At 39.2% G+C, this 22,404-nt stretch overlaps 1 protein-coding gene across 1 annotated transcript; it reads left to right on the top strand.

Annotated features, from left to right (window-relative positions):
• The first annotated feature begins 2,124 nt into the window (after window positions 1-2,124).
• rfng (RFNG O-fucosylpeptide 3-beta-N-acetylglucosaminyltransferase) lies at window positions 2,125-20,802 on the top strand. The gene is made up of 9 exons (XM_061908686.1): window positions 2,125-2,191; window positions 11,492-12,048; window positions 15,406-15,454; window positions 16,898-17,000; window positions 17,087-17,240; window positions 17,556-17,641; window positions 18,505-18,670; window positions 19,322-19,407; window positions 19,485-20,802. The coding sequence occupies exons 2-9, from the start codon at window positions 11,587-11,589 to the stop codon at window positions 19,558-19,560; spliced, it is 1,182 nt and encodes a 393-aa protein (XP_061764670.1). The 5' UTR covers window positions 2,125-2,191; window positions 11,492-11,586; the 3' UTR covers window positions 19,561-20,802.
• Window positions 20,803-22,404: the final 1,602 nt, after the last annotated feature.

Raw genomic sequence — 22,404 nt, forward strand, 5'->3', positions numbered from 1 at the left:
CTGCAGCATCGCGTGGACAGCGGGGGCGGTACCTCTGGATTGGCAGACCGGGGTGGTGGTCCCTCTCTTTAAGAAGGGGGACCGGAGGGTGTGTTCCAACTATCGTGGGATCACACTCCTCAGCCTTCCCGGTAAGGTTTATTCAGGTGTACTGGAGAGGAGGCTTCGCCGGATAGTCGAACCTCGGATTCAGGAGGAACAGTGTGGTTTTCGTCCTGGTCGTGGAACTGTGGACCAGCTCCATACTCTCGGCAGGGTTTTTGAGGGTGCATGGGAGTTTGCCCAACCAGTCTACATGTGCTTTGTGGACTTGGAGAAGGCATTCGACCGTGTCCCTCGGGAAGTCCTGTGGGGATTGCTCAGAGAGTATGGGGTACCGGACTGTCTTATTATGGCAGTCCGCTCCCGGTATGATCAGTGTCAGAGCTTGGTCCGCATTGCTGGCAGTAAGTCGGACATGTTTCCAGTGAGGGTTGGACTCCGCCAAGGCTGTCCTTTGTCACCGATTCTGTTCATAACTTTTATGGACAGAATTTCTAGGCGCAGCCAAGGCGTTGAGGGGATCCGGTTTGGTGGCCACGGGATTAGGTCTCTGTTTTTTGCCGATGATGTAGTCCTGATGGCTTCATCTGGCCGGGATCTTCAGCTCTCACTGGATCGGTTCGCAGCCGAGTGTGAAGCGACCGGAATGAGAATCAGCACCTCCAAGTCCGAGTCCATGGTTCTCATCCGGAAAAGGGCAGAGTGCCATCTCCGGGTTGGGGAGGAGACCCTGCCCCAAGTGGAGGAGTTCAAGTACCTAGGAGTCTTGTTCACGAGCGGGGGAAGAGTGGATCGTGAGATCGACAGGCGGATCGGTGCGGCGTCTTCAGTAATGCGGACGTTGTAACGATCCGTTGTGGTGAAGAAGGAGCTGAGCCGGAAGGCAAAGCTTTCAATTTACCGGTCGATCTACGTTCCCATCCTCACCTATGGTCATGAGCTTTGGGTCATGACCGAAAGGATAAGATCACGAGTACAAGCGGCCGAAATGAGTTTCCTCCGCCGGGTGGCGGGGCTCTCCCTTAGAGATAGGGTGAGAAGCTCTGCCATCCGGGAGGAACTCAAAGTAAAGCCGCTGCTCCTCCACATCGAGAGGAGCCAGATGAGGTGGTTCGGGCATCTGGTCAGGATGCCACCCGAACGCCTCCCTAGGGATGTGTTTAGGGCACGTCCAGCTGGTAGGAGGCCACGGGGATGACCCAGGACACGTTGGGAAGACTATGTCTCCCGGCGGGCCTGGGAACGCCTCGGGATCCCCCGGGAAGAGCTAGACGAAGTGGCCGGAGATAGGGAAGTCTGGGCTTCCCTGCTTAGGCTGCTGCCCCTGCGACCCGACCTCGGATAAGCGGAAGATGATGGATGGATGGATGGATGGATATATATATGTCATCCCCGGCAAATTCTTTTAACCCAATGTGGCTGGCCCCTGAGTCAAAAAGTTTGGGGACCCTTTATGTATGGTATTGTTGATATTTGTTATTAGTTGCAACATACTCGTAAATCATACTTTCTTGATGCTCGATTTGGGTACTTTCCCTGCTTCAGTCAGTTTCCCAATTATCTAAAATATATATATACGTAGACACACACACACACACACACATATATATATATATATATATATATATATATATATATATATACATATATATATATATATATATATATATATATATATATTTATATATATGAATGAAAAATCAGCATCATCTCTCAGTAAATTGAGTAAAATGTTATGAATCTAAATTTTGCAACATGAATGAAAAAACAATTGCAGTTACTACCACCAGTTGCCAGTTTCTTCAGACATTTTTTTTCAATAAATGTCATTTTCAGAATGACTGCTGTAAAAAGTATATGTGGCTGTAGAATGTAGAGATTAAACAGTTATTTCTATTATCAACTGACAAATGTTTTCCCCATTAAGTATGACAAGCAGGCTTATTGATTCCTTACCCACATAACCATACATAAAATAATACAACTAATTATTTAGGGTAAAACTACATGTCTGCTTGAAAAAAAAAACATTTGTCGCAGTCCTATATTTCGACTGATGTATATTATTTTGAAAGTTGGCAGCGGAAACGTGACATGTTCTTCCGGAAACTACCCGTTGTGGAAGCAGAGGAGCTGGCAGTAAACGCAGGTTTGTTTTTATTCAACTTAATTCACTAGTTACAGGTTTATCCGCACAATAATCGAGAAACCAGTTGTAGTTTTTCGAGATACGGCAGACCAAAATGAAAGAAAGTCGCTTAAGCGCTGAATCGAATGTCTACCATCAGGCGCCTTCGAGACTGAGAATAGTTTTCGAGTAAGCTCATTTATGGCTGCTAGTTGTTGGAGTTAAAGTTGAAAACTTCTCTGCAATTCCCGTTAAATTAGGAAAATAACTCAAACATTTCCTGTGCAGTCTTATGGTAAGTTTATTTTTAAACCAGCTGACATTTAAACATAAACGTGTGTTTGGTTCGCTTTGGTTTGGCACCAGATCACTTTTGTAAACATATCCTTGAGTACTATTCATTTTTAGCATATTTTTAGAAAGTAAATCAATGAGTGCAAACCAACGAATTATACTTAACGTTGCCTTAAGATTTTCCTTTAAATAACTTTTCGTTTGAAGTTGATTATTAGGGAGACAGATCGAGATTCTAGAGATTTTACTTGATTGTGTGACATTGACATTGTGGCCTTTTAGGAGATAGACTGTCCTGTTGAATGAAACATGTTGGGATTATGTTTTATATATAGAAACTTTTCCCTAAAAATTACTAGGAAATGTCTTCTGTCTCGTGTAGAGACAATTTAAAAAATCCTGCACACAAACAGCACAATGCATGAATAGTGAGTGTGTTCATTAATGCAGTGGTTCTAAAACTTTTTTCACTAAGTACCACCTCAGAAAACATTTGGCTCTCCAAGTACCACCATAATGACCAACAGTAGCGTAGTAGGCCTAAGCATTCATTAAAAACAAGGCAGAGGTTTTATTTAACAAATGTGATTAATATTTGTGGTCACTGTGACATTACAAACAGTTTGAACAGAAACACTGTTTGACTATAGGATCATTAAAAAAAAAAAGTAATTAATCGGCATACCACAACATGGAGCAGTTTGACAATCACTGCCTTAAGCAGCACTAATTTAGTTTTCAACCTTCATAAAATATTTTTTTTTACTTTTGGGATGATACAGGGACTTATAACTAGTTGAATGACACCTCTTTCATGGCCTAAGGGGGTCTGTATAACTTTCACTGGCACTTGGCAAAGTTGAGGAGGGTAGCAAGTTTCCTGCCACACAAAAAAAAACTACAACTGTGCTGACTTGCTTTACGGCATAGGTCACTTTCCCTTTCCCTATTTGTTAAAGGCCTACTGAAACCCACTACTACCGACCACGCAGTCTGATAGTTTATATATCAATGATGAAATATTAACATTGCAACACATGCCAATACGACCGGTTTAGTTTACTAAATTACAATTTTAAATTTCCTGCGGAGTTTTTTGTTGAAAATGTCGCGGAATGATGACGCGAGCGCGTGACGTCCTGGGTTGCAGGGGACATATTAGCGCAGCACCACTTGCGGCTGAAAGTCGTCTCTTTTCATCGCGCAATTAAACAGTATTCTGGACATTTGTGTTTCTGAATCTTTTGCAAATTGTTCAATTAATAATGGAGAAGTTAAAGTATAAAGATGGAGGTGGGAAGCTTTTGCCATTGGCCACACAAACACACGGTGTTATTCCCCGAGGTGAAGCTTTACTATGGATCAGAGCGGTCAAGCAAACATGGTTCCCGACCACTGTCAACCGGCAGGTTTCGGTGAGAAAATTGTGGTAAAAAGTCGCCTCTTACCGGAGATCAGCTGAGCTTGCGCCGTCCATGCAGCTACCGTTATCTTCCCTCAGAGACTGGCGTCAAGACACCCGTGGCCACACCCCTCCGACTATCAGGTACTATTTAATCTCACTAAAACACTAGCAACACAATAGAAATATAAGGGATTTCCCACAATTATCCTAATAAATGTGTCTAAAAACATCTGAATTTTTCCCAATGCAATCGCCTTTTTTTTTTTAACTTTTTTTTTTTTTTTCCTAGTCCTTCGCTATCAATATCATCATCCACGAATCTTTCATCCTCGCTCAAATTAATGGGGAAATTGTTGTTTTCTCGGTCCGAATAGCTCTTGCTGCTGGAGGCTCCCATTATAAACAATGTGAGGACATTAGAAGCCCTCACCCCTGTGACGTCATTGTCTGCGACTTCCGGTAAAGGCAAGGCTTTTTTATTAGCGACCAAAAGTTGCGAACTTTATCGTGGATGATCTCTACTAAATCCTTTCAGCAAAAATATAGCAATATCGCGAATTGATCAAGTATGACACATAGAATGGACCTGCTATCCACGTTTAAATAAGAAAGTCTAATTTCAGTAGGCCTTTACAAAGACGGAAGTCGATGCGAAAACTAAAAGAAGAAGAACGCCTATGTGCAATTACACCTATCATCACAAAAACTGCAAAAAATCAAAGAAATAGAGTGTTGTATCTAAACACAAAAATGGTGCTTAGCCAGATAAAAGGATAGTCAAGGATCAACATTGGCATGGCTTTCGCTCGCTGGCGTGAGCTCATAGACGAGGAGGGCTTTCAGACCGATGCTGCTTTGGCTCCGTTCCTGCTGGACCAGTAAGTAACTTTGAATGCTCAAATCAAAATGATAATCCTAATGTTAGCTATTGGACATTTGCGTGGTAGCAATAAATAGCCACTATCTTGATAATTTGCAGTCCCACACTGACACCACCAGCCACGCAGCACACTCAAAAGTACTATATAAAGAAAAACAAGGCAATGAATGCAGACCACAAATACAAACTTCCTACTGTGGAAAGATCAGTCAGACTAAATTATTGTGGTATTATCGTGTCAGTTTGTATGGACTTGACGATTTACGACTGCTCATGGGAAATTTGGTCTCCCTACCGCTTTGGTTCACTAGGGGCGCCAAAATTAAGCAAAACTAAAAGTTTTTATGTGGGGCTTTAATACATTTGTGGTACAATACAATTTGTATGAATTAGCCCTAATTTCCACATAAACGTTATTTTTAATCGCTTATTGACTAACTTTTAGAGATGTGACGTTTGCAAGCGATTCAAGTCTTTTGAACGGTGAACGATGCATGGAAGGCCAGTGTTTCCCACAGGTCAGGCATCTATTTGTGTTGGTGTGGTCGGGCGGCGGGGTGGGGCTGCGGGGCGGGGGTAAGGGATATGGGTGGCAGCGGCAGCGGCGATGACCAAGAAGAACGCGGAGTTGGAATATAATTACAACACTTTATGTACATATTTATACACATATTTATATACATATTTATATAATATGTAACTACAAGCTCCATTCACAGACAGAGTCCCATTGCTTTTATGAGCGGTCGAGCGGGTCAAAAGCCGGAAAAAAAACAAAAAACATTTTATTTTATTTTATTTATTTATTTGTGGCGGTCGTAATTCTTTCGTGGCGGGCCGCCACAAATAAATGAATGTGTGGGAAAACCTGGAGGTAGGGTAAATCTCTTTTTAGATGTATTTGGACATGGACGATTAGTAGACGTCAGTAAACATCAATAATTGATCATCGATTTATTTATTGTAAATAAAATAATGCAGACAGTTCTAAAATTTGGCTTACTGCAGCAAGCCGACCTCACCGAGAGATCCGACCAGCTCCTTTATTTTGGGGCACTTATGTTCGTTTTGCACACGTTTTCATTAATTTAATTAATGGGATGGGAATTATTTCAACTGTTTCTTATTACAAATGCACTAATTTTAAATTTTGCACGTGTCAAATTGTTATTTAGTGAAACAAAAAGAAATGTAAAATTGCATCAATGTAAATTAATGGTGCATCAATAATCGATTTTTAATCGAATCGTAGCTCCTAAATCGTAATTGTAATCTAATCGTGAGGTGCCCAAAGATTCCCACCCCGAACGATGAGAATTGATTTGCAGTTGTAATTTGTTTGTTTGAGAGCTTTTCTTTATTCAAATTGCCCATGCTGCCCTCACTGAATCAAATTCAGAATCAAAATCAGCGTCATTGGCTTTATTTATTGGAGGAGTAATGACATCACAGAGTTAGTCGTCCCAAAAGGCTCTTTTCATGTGAATGCTGTCATTTGCACGCACTCACACAGTTGACCTTAGGTGAGGAGTTTAATAGACACCTGAACTAGGGCTGGGCGATATGGCATTTTTTTGATATTGCAATATTTTTAGGCCATATCGCGATATACGATATATATCTCGGTATTTTGCCTTAGCCTTGAATGAACACTTGATATATATAATCACAGCAGTATGATGAATCTATGTGTCTACATTAAAACATTCTTCTTCATACTGCATTAATATATGCTCATTTTAAACTTTCATGCAGAGAAGGAAATCACAACTAAGTCAATTTACCAAAACTGTAAATCCTATCTCAAAAAATTAGGATATTTCCTCAGACCAAGTGGAAAAAAAAAAGATTTATAACAGCAAAACAAAATCAAACATTTGAAAATGTCAATTAGTACACTCAGTACTTGGTTGGGAATCCTTTTGCACGGATTACTGCATCAATGTGGCGTGGAATGGAGGCAATCGGCCTGTGGCATTGCTGAGGTGTTATGGATGCCCAGGATGCTTCAATAGCGGCCTTCAGCTCATTTGCATTATTGGGCCTGGTGTCTTTCAGCTTCTTCTTCACAATACCCCACAAATTCTCTATAGTGTTTAGGTCAGGAGAGTTGGCAGGCCAATCGAGGACAGTAATGCCATGGTCAGTACACCAGTTACTGCTGGTTTTGGCACTGTGAGCAGGTGCCTGATCATGCTGGGAAAATTAAATCATCATCTCCATAGAGCTTTACAACAGATGGAAGCATGTACACAGCTGCATTGACTCTGGACTTAATGAAACACAGTGGACCAAAACCAGCAGCTGACATGGCTCCCCAAACCATTGCTGACTGAGGGAACTTCCGTTGTCTAGAGTTCAGGAGTGGCTTGACCATGGGAATACGGCTATTGAAGTTGTATCTGTTGAAAAGCTCTATGGAGATGATGATTTAATTTTCCAGCATGACCTGGCACCTGTCCACAGTGCCAAAACCACCAGTAACTGGTGTACTGACCATGGCATTACTGTCCTCCATTGGCCTGCCAACTCCCCTGACCTGAACCTCATAGACAATTTTTGGGTTATTGTGAAGAAAAAGCTGAAAGACACCAGGCTCAATAATGCAAATGAGCTAAAAGCCGCTATTGAAGCATCCTGGGCATCCATAACACCACAGCAATGCCACAGGTCGATTGCCTCCATGCCACGCCGTATTGATGCAGTAATCCGTGCAAAAGGATTCCCAACCAAGTACTGAGTGCATTAATTGACATTTTCAAATGTTCGATTTTGTTTTGCTGTTATAAATCTTTTTTTTTTTTACTTGGTCTGAGGAAATATTCTAATTTTTTGAGATAAGATTTTTGACTATTCTTAACATATATGCCATAATCAGCAATATTAAAATAATAAAAGGCTTGCAATATTTCAGTTGATGTGTAATGAATCCAGAATGTATGACATTTTCATGTTTTTAGTTGCATTAAGAAAATAAAGGACTTTATCACAATATTCTAGTTTTCTGAGACAGTCCTGTAGTTCCCCTGGACCTCCACCTTTCTGTCGTGAGCGCAACAGATGACGCTCGGGATAGTTCGTCCACAACTTTTTTCTTCTCCTGCTGATAAAAATCTGGCACAATCTTATCGCTGAAGTTGGTGAGCGACGGGATGTCCTAATGTGGCTGACGCACGTTCAGCTTGTGTTTAAACCCTTGTTTTGCACAATGGAGTCTACACCTATAAAAACACAGATTAAATGGCACTGGGCGTTCAAGTGCCTCCATTACTCCGCTTGCCATTACCACGCTGTGCGAACAACTTTTATTTTATTTTTTTCATAAATCAGACCGCGGATCATGTGTGTGCCAAACCGAAGATATTGATCCGAACGGATTAATGTTGATCCGTTGCATCACTATTTGTTACCATATTCGCACCTTCTTTTTCTCGTATTACCACTCGACTGGGATGAGAATCAGCACCTTCGAGTCCGCTAGCATCACAGCTAACATTAGCCACGCTGCTACCTCTGCTGGGCGAGGGCATATACGTATTTGACGTATGACGTGACATTATGTGACATGTGTAAGAATGTGCGCACACTGTCTGTGAGAAGGAGTGAGAAGAGCCTGTAGTGTAATGCCCGCAGCTAAAAGCAACTGCGTGAGAACGTATACTCGAATATTAGGATATAGTCATTTTCTATATCGCACAGAGCCAAACCTGCCATATATCGCATATATCGTTATATCGCCCAGCCCTAACCTGAACCTTCTTGAGCCGTTTAGCCGCTGTATTTGGTATTAGAAAGAGATGTTAGTCATTGGGAAGGAAAACAAACTGAACAAAAGTCAAAGGAAATGTGGCATTTGGATGCACTTTCGTGCAATCCGCGGGAATAATTACATGTACAATAAAGCTGATGTTATGACGTCACTGTCAAAAATGGGGAATTAGTGGAATGTTTACAATGGAAACAAAAGCAAAATTAGATTATCTATAATTCTCTCCTGTATGTTTATATTGGTGTAATGTATACATTTTGTTTTATTGACCAAACTTTTATCCTATTTCCTGCCGTGAGTGATGGTTTACTTTATGAAAACAAGTTACTTAAAAACTATATATCTATACAGTACAGGCCAAAAGTTTGGACATACCTTCTCATTTCAATGGGTTTTCTTTATTTTTATGATTATTTACCTTTTCGATTGTCGCTGAAGGCATCAAAGCTATGACACCTGTGAAGTGAAAACCATTTCAGGTTCAAGACTACCTCTTGAAGCTCATCGAGAGAATGCCAAGAGTGTGCAAAACAGTAATCCGAGCAAAAGGTGGGTATTTTGAAGAAAGTGGAATATAAAACTTGTTTTCAGTTATTTCACTTTTTTTTTTTATTCACATAACTCCACTTCTGTTCATTCATAATTGTGATGCCTTCAGTGACAATCTACAATGTAAATAGTCATGAAAATAAAGAAAACGCATTGAATGAGGAATGTCCAAACGTTTGGCCTGTATTGTATATATAAAGCAAAGACCCAGTCTTTTAAACAGCTCCTCAAGATCCGTCTCCCTTTATACAGCCATCTCTACTAACATTTAATATTTCTCAAATTTCTTAGTTAAACTTTTCCTTTAATTTCAGGAATTTTATTGAAAAGTGTATATTCTCTGCTCCAATACTAAAATAGAAAATAATTGTATTTAAATTGTGACAATACAATTCAACATAGTCCAAAAACAATAAATGCACATGTACAGAGAGTTTATAGCTGTTGCTGTTTTCCATCTCTTCTCCCTAGCTGGGCTTGTAAATAAATAAAACACTCAGACACACCATACAATCAAATACTTTTCAAAAATGACACACAGTGAGAAACAATACGAAATACAAAGTAGCGCAGTTAAAAAAAACAAGTACAACCAGGGCCAAGTTAATGTGTACAGCTTTGTTTCCTTTAGCCAACATTTAACCTTTGTTGTGAACAGATTCATATCTGAGATTAATTTAATTTATGTTGCTAAGGTACTTTATTATATAGTTGACAGACTTTGATGGAAACGTCCAAATGTAGATTTTTGATGTGATATTTTACACTTCCCAACCATCATGCTCCTAGTTACTCTGTTACTGTTATGTATTTTAATGTACTTAGAGAGAGGCTCTGGGGATACATCATGTAAACATTTAAAATAATCTTCAAGAAACTGAAACAATCAAAATTCAAATGATTGTATTTTTTAAATATTTCACTGTGATGGACTGTAGAGTAAAATGCCTGCACCCAAGTTGTTACACAATAGGAATGATGTGAACAAATCTTAGCACGCATTAACATCCTAGCTGCCTGGATGGGTATGATATATGTCATTATCTTAAAACAATTGAGGTTGCTTTTTGCTACTTTTGAGAGTCTCTTTATGTGCTTTTTAATTTTAAGATGGGTCTAGGACAGACGTGTCAAGCTTGTTTTTATTGAAGGCCACGTTGAATAACATTAAATTATGTGGCAGACCATATTGTATGAAGTGGCAGACCACATTGAATAATGTGAAGGACCACATTGAATGATGTGGCGGGCCACGATAAATGATGTGAAGGACCACATTGAATGACATGAAGGACCACATTAAATGACGTGAAGGACCACGTTAAATGACGTGAAAAACCACGTTAAATGACGTGAAGGACCACATTAAATGAAGTGAAGGACCACATTAAATGAAGTGAAGGACCACATTAAATGAAGTGAAGGACCACGTTAAATGATGTGAAGGACCACATTAAATGAAGTGAAGGACCACATTAAATGAAGTGAAGGACCACGTTAAATGACGTGAAGGACCACGTTAAATGACGTGAAGGACCACGTTAAATGACGTGAAGGACCACATTAAATGATGTAAAGGACCTCATTAAATGATGTAAAGGACCACATTGAATGACAATGCAGACCACTTAAAATGATGTGGTAGACAACCATAAATGATGTGACTGACCACTTTTAATGACTTTGCAGACCACATTAAATGATATGGTGGACAACATTTAATTACATTAATTATCAGATTAAATGATGCAGCGGAACGCGTCAAAGGATGTAGCTGGACACATAAAATGACATGGCAGGCCACATTAATTGAGGTGGCAGACCACGTAAAAATGAAGCGGAAGACCACGTCAAATGACGTTACAGATCACATTGAATAACTTGGCTGGCCACATAAAATGTCGCCTTAAGTTTGACACACCTCATCAAGGATTATCCCGAGATATTTAAATACAGTAACCTAATAATTCCGCATTGTCTTGAACAAAATAAATTAAAACATATTTTGTGAGGGAGCCTGTTTCACGGATACAAATTAAACTCTTAAAAAGCTATGTCCGATCTTTTGAAATAAGAAATTTGACAAGAAAAAATATAAAGTAGTTTTATAATTGAGGTACCCAGAGGCCTCACTCAATGTGCTGATATCTTGCGTTCCCTCATTCATGTTGGCAGTTCAGGTTTTGTTCAACTCTAGAGACCATTTATTTTTTAAATATTTGGTCACATTCAAATTTATACAACTCCAAGGGCGTCCCACTTCAGTATAGTATTATATACTTATGGCTAGTATAATGTTGCTGTTGTTTCTTAATGTGTAGTGCTTATTTGCATAATTTCATATTATCGTAAATCATTAAAACAATATTTAAGTATAAAAATGTCCCTTTTAATATGTCCCTTTTCTTCCCTCAACTCCTGCAGGAGTCTGTGAGAATGACATAAGGATGGGACGGGGTGTCGTCGATTGTGGCTTCGGCCCTGCAGGCTGATTTCCCCCGCCGCACTGCCCTGTCAGGATGCACATTGCCTCGGTGGGCGTCAGTAAGGTCTGCTTTTTGTTTTCCCTTTCACTTTGTGGTCTTCTGCTGCTGCTCATCCCAGCCCTTCAGCCCAAGGCTCACCAAGTGGACCTGCCACAGCCGCGTCCTCAGGTTAAGACCTCACCTAACACTTTACAGAACAGCACAGGGAGACCTGCTCGGGGTGCAAGTTTGACCACAGTGTTGAATACAAACACAGAAAAGCTGGGCGCCGCCATCAAGGCTGAAAATGGAAATGACTACAGGGAGACATACTCTGAAGAAAACTCCAATACAGTTTCCATCCCTGAAGGACAAGACAGTATTTTCCCAGGTTTTACATCACATGACCTGTTGGAATTAAAGGACATTTTTATTGCTGTGAAGACTACCAGGAAGTACCATAAGTCCAGACTGGAGCTGCTTATTCAAACCTGGATATCACAGGCTAAAGAACAGGTGAGAGCAAATAATATAGGAGAGATAAAGATAAGAGATTCTGCCAATATTCAGAATGTATGTAAGTGTGGGTATTGTCCTAACCATTGAGTTCCATCTTCTGAAAGTACATCTGCAGTGTGTGGAAGAAGAGTTTACTTGCAGAGGGAATTTATCCCAAACAGTCCCGTTAATGTTCCAATTCAGCAGGTGCTGCCAGTATACATCCTATACTGACAAAGCCTCCACTGTCCAAGACTTATGTTCACACTGTCGATTTTTCTGTGTGCCTGTATGTGACGTGTCAGATTTTTTCATGCCAAAGTGAACAGTACAATTCCATTCTTTTTCAAATCTAACAGAGCCCTCTTTCGTATGTGGATATAAAACCAGTATGTATCCAATACGACTGAAGTCTGAACTATGACTGCAACGATTAATTCATTAATTTGATTACAAAAAAGCTTTGATTTTCATTATGTTGCTTTTAAATGATTGTGACTTTTCTGGACCGAGAGAGCTCAAATGAGGGCAGTGGTTTGTGTGGATTCATCCTTTTTCTACCGCTTGTCCCTTTTTCGGGCTGGCAGGGGGTGCAGGAGTCTATCTCAGCTGCATTCAGGTGGAAGGTGGGGTACACCCTGGACAAGTGTGGTGTCAAAGTTATTTTGTTTGTTTTTAATATATGCACACCAGTTTAATTTCAAAGTTGATGTACATTTATAAGAAAAGAAAAGAAGGCTATGGCAAACAGAAAAAGTGTTGTTTTATCCGTTTACTCAAACAGAAGGATCCATGGATTAGTCATTTACTAAAATAATCGATAGTGCAGCTGGGGTTGGACAATCAATATTTGTATTTTCGATTATAGCTTCTTACAATCGTGAAATTATATCACTCGGGAAAAAAATGATTGATGGGCTGCGCAACGTGCATACAAATTCCAGAGCTTGTGGATGTTGTAGTCGTAATGATTTGTGCAGTCCTTTGAGACATTTGTGATTTGGGGCTATATAAATAAACATTGATTGATTGATTGATTGAAACAAATGAAGTGAAGTGAATTATATCTATACAGCTCTTTTTCTCTCGAGACTCAAGGCGCTTTACATAGTGAAACCCATTATCTACATCTTTAATCTACATTTAAACCAGTGTGTATGGCACTGGGAGGAGATGAGTGAAGGGTCTTGTCCAAGGACACAACAGCAGTGACTAGGATGGCGGAAGCGGGGATCGAACTAGGAACACTCAACTTGCTGGCATAGCCACTCTACCAACCGAGCCTCGCCGCCAATGAGGAGCGAATAAGTGAAAATACAGCATGTCGACGAAAAGTTTGTGATGTCACCATGGTTGCTACTTTTTATTCGACACACTCGAGCAAGTCTAATCAATAATCACTAAACAAAAAAGCATATATTTTTGTGTTCACAAAATCGCGGTAGGAGTCACATAATTGCCCAATAAAACGGAATCTGCTTTCAAGCACAAAAATACTATCAGGGAATGTGACAAATATATACGTGAAATGTTGTCATTGTGAGCAGGAACATTTATTTGGGGAAATAATGGAGTTGTGGTAGTGCTCATTTATTTCCGACGCACTCAACAGCCCCATCCTGAACTAAACAATGTCGAGACAGCCACGTGAAAACTCCAAAGCTAAAGCTAACAAGAACAATCCATACACCCACAAAAGATCTCATCTGCTTGTGTTGTTGTGAACGACATCATGAATCACAATAATAGCACGGTGCATCACATCCGGTCTGCCTGCGCTAACAAAATAAAGGTTTCAAAAAAGTAGCTTGCACAAGCACACTGTACTTAAAGCATAGTTTTTATACAAAATGATTTTGCTTAGAACTACAATGCTGGTCAAAATTCTCCAAAGATATATTGCACCAATAAATGTGAGGCTTCTTACATGTAATTGACAAATATTTTATTAAATTATTTGACTCAAATAGCACACACTCTTTGATGGTAAAATAAGTGAAAAAGGTAAACTCAATTAAAACAAAACGAGAAAAGAGCATTTTATTGTTTTTATATTGTTATTGTTATTTATATGTATTATTGATATTATTATTTTACTTGAGGTGATCTATTCATTTATATCCAGTTACTTTTAAAACTCTATTTAAAGTGAAATTTTTGTGGTACAATAAATACTCGTGTTTTTAAATGAAAGAATGTGATTACAGTATCAATCAAAATATTCGTCATTATTACTTTAGCTATAATCGTCCAGCCCTGGCTGCAGCCCGAGTCTATTTGTTCAAGTCGTGTTTAGCCCGCCGATACGCCATCAAAAGTAACAAACGTCAAAACAGACAATACAGGAGTAAATGATTAACAAAGAAGCAGAAAACAGTCAGCGTTGAAAATATGTTTTCGAAGTGATCAAAATATAGAAGGACTTGTCAATGTCCCACATGCTCTTTGGGACAGACGTCGCACCAAGTGCCATGTATCCCCACAAACTACCGTAGCTAAAATTCTTAACCAATCCCTTAATCTCATACGTGAAATAATAAATGTTGACACTGATTCCACAATCTCCTTGAAATTGCCTTAAAATGTGCCAGAATTGATACCAACACAAATAGCCAGGACCATGTTTACTTCCTTAAATACAGGGCTCCACGTGGTACGTTTTGTGCGCCTGTGCATCAGTTCACTTACGTTTTTCATTCACATTAGACTTACACGGAAGTCGTATATTTTTAGTGACGTGAAGAAAAACTTAAAAAGATTGGATTGAACCAAAATTGGGCATCTTTCTCTGCTGTGTGAATGTAGCATCCCAAGTCAAATCCCAATGAGCAGCAATATTCCTTTTAGTATGATGCATATTTCGCTGCATTTCAATAACCAAAGATTGTGAACCAACTCAACTGATTCATACATGTTGTGCCAATTTGTCTCACCTTTTTTGGTATCATGTGGTACCCAATTTGATATATTGTGCTAGACCTCACCGTACTGTACTTTGTAAAGGGTGTTACAAGAATACTTCACAAAGTTATGTGAAGGAAGGGAACTCTTTCTCAACCAATAAATCTCCAGCTTTTCAAAGTTAAGTAGTTGTAAATCTAGTGTTTTTTTTTGTTTTTGTTTTTAATTAAAAACTGATAGATTGTTCGTTGTTTGATCCGAGAGGTTCTATCGTGGGCTGTACCACTGAAAGCAGTTTAAATGACAAAATGCAAGTCAATAGTGGAAGTGTTGACATGTAAATGATCAGTAATAGATATGGAGAAGGGGTAGGGTTAAATAAGCTCTCCTCCTTCTTACTCCTTTTCAGACTTGCGCAAATGTAACCACGTGATGGGTGCTATTTTTTGACAAGTGTGTCTTTGTTTTTCCCAGACCTACATATTCACAGACGGTGATGACAAAGAGCTGCGGATAAGAACAGGTAAATAGCAAGACAAGTAAGGAAAATATCCAAAATGGAAATCTAAAAAACATAACCCCATGCAGTGAGCGAGCTGATAGTACCAAACATGTTACTGACAATGAAAACCAATATAGAAAAAATATAAGTTTTGAAGAATTTGATATGTGCCCAAATAATAACTGATGAAGTATAGTTTTTTAAATGGATATTAATGTAACCATTGTCAGGAGATTCAATCGATCGCAACTGGGCTGTTTGGTTTTTTTCCTAGAACAGGGGTGTCAAACTCAAATACAGAGTGGGCCGAAATTCTAAACTGAACAAAGTTGAACAAATTAACCTTTTAATAGGGACCAAAACAAGTTTTGCATTGAATATTGAACAAGCAAGGCTTATATAACTTTATAGTGACATGCAAATTCGAGTTTTGTCTGTAGTGGGGGTTTATATTGTAGCGTCCCGGAATAGTTAGTGCTGCAAGGGGTTCTGGGTATTTGTTCTGTTGTGTTATGGTGCGGATGTTCTCCCGAAATGTGTTTGTCATTCTTGTTTGGTGTGGGTTCACAGTGTGGTATAACAGTGTTAAAGTTGTTTATACGGCCACACTCAGTGTGACCTGTATGGCTGTTGACCAAGTATGCCTTGCCGTCACTTGTGTGTGTGTAGAAGCCGCATATATTACGTGACTGGGCTGGCACGCTGTTTGTATGGAGGAAAAGCGGACGTGATGACAGATTGTATAGGATGCTAAAAGCAGTACCTTTAAGGCATGCCCCCAATGTTGTTGTCCGGATGGAAATTTGGGAGAATGGTTGCCTCGGGAGATTTTCGGGGGGGGGCACTGAAATTCGGGATTCTCCTGGAAAAATCAGGATGGTTGGCAAGTATGAGAATTAGCGTTGAATGCAGTGATACAGCGGCACCGCCACTGTATAATACCGGCGGTCCAGCTCTAATGTTAATTTATTATTGCCTCAAGGGCCAAATGAAGTTACACGGCGGGCCAAATTTGGCCCGCGGGCCAGAGTTCGACACCCATGCCCTAGAAGATGTGTCGCCTCTTATCCAAGGCTTCATCAGTTCATGCTCATAGTCCTAGATTGGTCAGCTCTAGTCTTAGACTTTGATTGTGCTGAAACTTGTAATTTTCCTGACGGAATAAATAAAGTACTATCTAATTTAATCTAATCTAAGATTGGTCAGATCTAATCTAGCGGTTGGTGCCAAAACCCCAAATATGTATACTCCAACACCAGGAGGGTGTGCCTGGACAGGGATGGCTCCGCCCTATCGTAGTGAGAGCATGAACTGATGATACTTATTTGGATGAGAGGCAAAACATCTTGAAAGACAAACCAAAGACTCCAGTTGTGATCGATTGAATGCCCAAAGATGACAATGAACTGGATGAATGAGGACATCTGTAGAAAATGACAATGTTTTCTAAATGTTTTCTAATAGGCGCAAACATCATCAATACTAACTGCTCAGCGGCTCACACTCGACAAGCTTTGTGCTGCAAGATGTCTGTTGAGTATGACAAATTCATTGAGTCTAAGAAAAAGTAAGAGTAAACAAATCTCTATTGTCTTATTCAACAATAATCAATATGACCCTTAAAGAGTATTTATTTAAACAATCGTGTTGCAGGTGGTTCTGCCATGTGGATGATGACAACTATGTGATCCTACCCAGCCTTTTGCGGCTACTCTCTTCTTACCATCACAGCCAGGATGTTTACCTCGGTCGCCCCAGTCTCGATCACCCCATAGAAGCTGCAGAGAGAGTGAAGACTGATGGTTTGGTCAGTCACTAAACCTTATATGGGTTTTACATATGCTGGCACATAATCACAAGAATGGTATTTTAATGACATTTCAATAGACAAGTTTATCCTCAAAATTTTTACACCTTAGATTCAGCACCCAGGAGTCTACCTCTTTTTTCTGCCTTTGTTGGTGAATAATTTGAAGCCGTACCATACATAAATAGGCATGCAGTTACAATTAATGTGTCATTAAAAGAAGCACCGTCTGAACTTTTTGTCTGTGCACTACACGCACTGCACATAACTTGGACTGGTAGAACAGGATCTCACATTCTCGTTCTCTTGTTTCAGATGTCCGTCAAGTTTTGGTTTGCAACAGGTGGCGCAGGTTTCTGTATCAGCCGAGGTCTGGGTCTCAAAATGAGCCCATGGGCCAGGTAGGTTCTGTCTTAATCTTTGTCTTTCACTGAAAGAATGGGCATTTTTTACTTTAATTTACGTTTCAAAAAGTCCCAAGTGTACAAAATAAAAAATTTCAATGAAAAGTTGTCCTGATCTAAAATGACCTTACTTTTGGTAGTGATATTTGCGGAAAAATGAATCCTATATAAAGTGAAGTGTAAAATAAATAAGGTATCAGTGTATATCAATTGAACATTTTATGTATGTAAGTACTGTATTTGCAACTCCATAGGTTAGTAGTGATGCAAGAGAAACATTATCAATACACTAATATATATCAATATTATAGTAGTGTAGCTGGTGTCGGGGTGTAAAGGTACAGTATGCTAGTGAGGATGCTATGTTTTATACTGCATCAGAGAAATTTGATCAGACGCAGTAAACTCGCACTCCATGGATCCCAGTGACGCAACTCGTGTTTAAAATCACGAGGAGTGCGATGACTTGTTAACAATGTCGACAATGATCATGAATAAAATAGCTATTATTAGCTAACTATACACAAAGATAAGGATTGTGTTCATACCAAAAAATCGAACCATGAATATGTCAAATACATATACCAATACTCCGCTGGTAACTGGCAATAGTTAAATTCATACCCATGTCATGTTTTCACCGGCAATTTTTCACAGTTTGCTTTGAATCAATAACAAGGTTGTTTGCATTTTGACGCCCATTTTAAACAGTGCAGAAGATGCTTAGTTTTTTCCCCCCTAAATGATTTACTTTCCAGCCCCACTTGATGTTGTGGAGTATAAAGTATCTGTGGCAAATGTTACAATGCTAGGAACTGAGCAACGTTTGAAATACACTAAGACTGTGTCTTGGGTTTCAGTTTGGGGAATTTCATCAGTACAGCAGAGAAGATCCGCCTCCCAGACGATTGCACCATCGGCTACATTATTGAAGCTTTGCTAGAGGTCACTTTAATACACACGCACCTCTTCCACTCACACCTGGAGAATCTCCAAAAGCTTCCCACAAACAATGTTTTGGAGCAGGTCAGTGTTTTGTGTACATAGCCTGTACTCTGCCTCTACCTCAAATGTACAGTATCTGTTGCACAGCCGCAATGCAAGCACACTGTAGAGGTCAGTTTTTGTTATTGTTTAATAGTTTACTCGTTTTAGGATGAACTTGCTACAATATGAATGTTTTTTGTGTTCATTCTAAATTTAGTTAAAGTTAAAGTACCAATGATTGTCACACACACTAGGTGTGGCGAAATTATTCTCTGCATTTGATCCCCTCCTGGGAGGTGAGGGGAGCAGTGGGCAGCAGCGGTGCTGCGCCTGGGAATCATTTTTGGTGATTTAACCTCCAATTCCAACCCTTAATCCTGAGTACCAAGCAGGGAGGTAATAGGTCCCATTTTTATAGTCTTTGGTATGACTCACGACCTGCCGATCTCAGGGCGGACGCTATACCCACTAGGCCACTGAGTAGGTAAATGTTCAATGTGTAAGTTTGCCATGGCCATGGTCGCTATAGACAGGTTTGGCTGTGTGGATAATATACACTTATATATGTATACTGTAAGTTCACTGCCATTAATCAATTCTATATCATTTCCGTTTCGTTCTTTTTTCTTTTTTTTTCAACTCTCTGCATTGTAAAAAAATTGAGGTGTTCTTTATTTTGTTCTCCAACAGGTGACACTCAGCTATGGAGGCTATGAGAACAGACGAAATGTGGTCAGCATTGTTGCAGGCTTTTCGTTGGTTGAAGACCCAACAAGGTAAAAAAGAAAAACAAAGATCAGAATACGGTAGTTGTTAGTATGGCAAAAACACCAAACTTTTTGTCTATTTCCAGGTTTAAAACGGTTCACTGCCTTCTTTATCCTGAGACTGACTGGTGTCCAAAGCTCAAACGTCGACTGAAAAACTGAAGTCCATCTTTCATCCAGTTGCTTTTATAACCTGCAAAGTCACCATGCGTTGCTTGAATCGAGCTAACTTATTCCCAATTGACGCTTGCTTTCAAGTCCTACCTCATGAGTGTTTGTCTCACCAATTTGAACCATATTTGCGATTCACCCTATTTCACCTTCCTTTTTTGCTTTGGCCTGTCTGCTTGTGCCATTATTTGTTCACAGTTGTATATTTGCAATTCTCCTGAAACATCTAGTCTTAGTCCTTCCATTGTGCAAGATGGCTGTCATTTATGCATGAAGCAATCAAATTAATTAAATGAAGCCTCTGTATTATTATATGTGTGAATGTACTTGCGAGTGTGCTGAAGGTTTTGACTTTTCTGAATTTGATAAGTGAGTATGTGTGTCTTGGGTATGATTTTATGCGTTATAATATATATATATTGGCTTTTAATTTTTTTTATAAAAGTTGACGGTTGTCATAGCTGGCGGTACAGTCATGACTACAGCTATGGTGCAACTTGCGCATGTGTTCGTGTTGCATTGTTACCAAACAAATATGTAGTGTTTTTTTGCACTATTTTGTCTTTTCTTACATCTGTATTGTTCACCCTAGTGTGTGTAAACGTGTCTTGATTGAGCAAGAGGGTAGTCCTGGCTCATAATAAAGGGTCATAATTTGTAGAGGTACCGTTCAGTAGTACAAAGTGAAAATGGGTGAAGGCGAGCCAAATATTTTCTCTACTATTTTGTTACTGAATAATAATTATTAACTTCTTGACTTGGGTGCCGTATTTTTACAGATTGTTATGGTTTTCAAATAATTATCATCATAACATTGACACTTGCCAACTATCTGTTTTATAGATTTAAGATTGTAATTTGTCGCTTTTACTCTATTACCAAAGTTCTCAGTGAATATTGTATTAATTGTAAAATTGCTAAATGTATCCACCATTATTGGTGTGTTTTTTAAACTCTAAGCCAAAGTTTAGTGTAATGGTTGTTAGAAATCCCTACTGACCGTGTTGTAGAATGGAACACTATTTCATCAAACATTTAATCTTCTCTACTAATCAGTTTTATCAGTTTTCTGGAAAATTTGGCTGTGCCCACCCATTTTTTCTGTGTTGCACAGAACCCCAAATCCAAATGATATATCACTGCAGGTCAGTGTTTGGGACTGCATGTCTACACCCTTTCTCAATTGTTTGCCGTGTGTTTTAGTAAAAAATAAAATAAATAATGCCTGTGTAATTCTGTGAAGACTGTATTTTGTCACTGTCTCATTGCTTCATATCTTGCCTCTACTTTATTGCTATTTAATTATGTGGAAAGTATGCTTTTTACAGAATTGGGAGACCACATTTTGTAGGGATGCTACGATCAATGTTTTCTGCTGCCTTTTCCGATAGCGGTCATCAATGAGTGATATCAGCCTATACCAATCACATGGATTTAGTGTATATTTCTCAATGCTTTTATGGTTAGTATGATTGACAGTTGCCCAATATCAACACTTATTCTCTTCTTGTAAATGCAATCGTTAATCCAAAACAAAGTCATCAGTAGCAATAATTGAACAAAACCAAATAGCGATCTGCTACTCCTTTAAATCCTGAGTTTCTTGCCCTCAAAATCCTCCTGTTTCCATGGAATTATTGGAGTGTAAACTTAACAAAAACAGCAAAATTATTTTCGAGAGTTCAAACCCTGGCCGAGTCATACCAAATACTATAAAAAAATGGGACCCATTACCTCCCTGCTTGGCACTTAGCATCAAGGGTTGGACTTGGGGGTTAAATCCCCAAAATGATTCACGAGTGTGCCCACCGCTGCCGCTCACTGCTTCCCTCACCTCCCAGTAGATGGATCAAATGCAGAGGGTAATTTCATCACATCTAGTGTGTGTGACTATCAGTGGTACGATACTTTAACTTTTTTATCTTTCTGATCACTAGTATCGATCATATACTGTCCTTAACTTTACTCAGCACTATAATTTATTGGTGTTCAAGCTATGTTGGAACACCTTTTAGCATTCCTGGCTTTCTCTCTGTAACATGTTAGCCTGTCACCCCATCCCCTATGGCAATGGTTCTCAACCTTTTTTCAGTGATGTACCCCCCGTGAACATTTTTTTAATTCAAGTACCCTCTAATCAGAGCAAAGCATTTTTGGTTGAAAAAAAAGAGATAAAAAAGTAAAATACAGCACTATGTCCTCAGTTTCTGATTTATTAAATTGTATAACAGTGCAAAATATTGCTCATTTGTAGTGGCCTTTCTTGAACTTTTTGGAAAAAAGGACAATAAAATAACTAAAAACTTGTTGAAAATAAACAAGTGATTCAATTATAAATAAAGATTTCTACACAGAAGTAATCATCAACTTAAAGTGCCCTCTTTGGGGATTGTAACAGAGATCCATCTGGATTCATCAACTTCATTCTAAACATTTCTTGACAAAAAAAGAAATCTATGGAACATGTCCACAAAAATTCTAGCTGTCAACAATGAATATTGCATTGTTGCATTTCTTTTCACTGTTTATGAACTTAGATTCATATTTTGTTGAAGTATTATTCAATAAATACATTTATAAAGGATTTTTGAATTGTTGCTATTTTTAGAATTAAAAAAAAAAATCTCATGTACCCCTTGGCATACCTTCAAGTACCCCCAGGGGTACGCGTACACCCATTTGAGAACCACTGCTCTAGTGATACTAAGAAATTCAGTATATTTTCTGTAACAGAGGAGACCATTATTAGTTTAGGGGAGCGGCTCCACATTGTGTATGCAGACACATAAGTAACTGCTGACTAGAGAGAATTGGCGTTTGTGATCGGTATTAAAA

This window comes from Nerophis ophidion, linkage group LG08 (assembly GCF_033978795.1).
Source record: "Nerophis ophidion isolate RoL-2023_Sa linkage group LG08, RoL_Noph_v1.0, whole genome shotgun sequence".
Taxonomy (NCBI): Eukaryota; Metazoa; Chordata; class Actinopteri; order Syngnathiformes; family Syngnathidae; genus Nerophis; species Nerophis ophidion.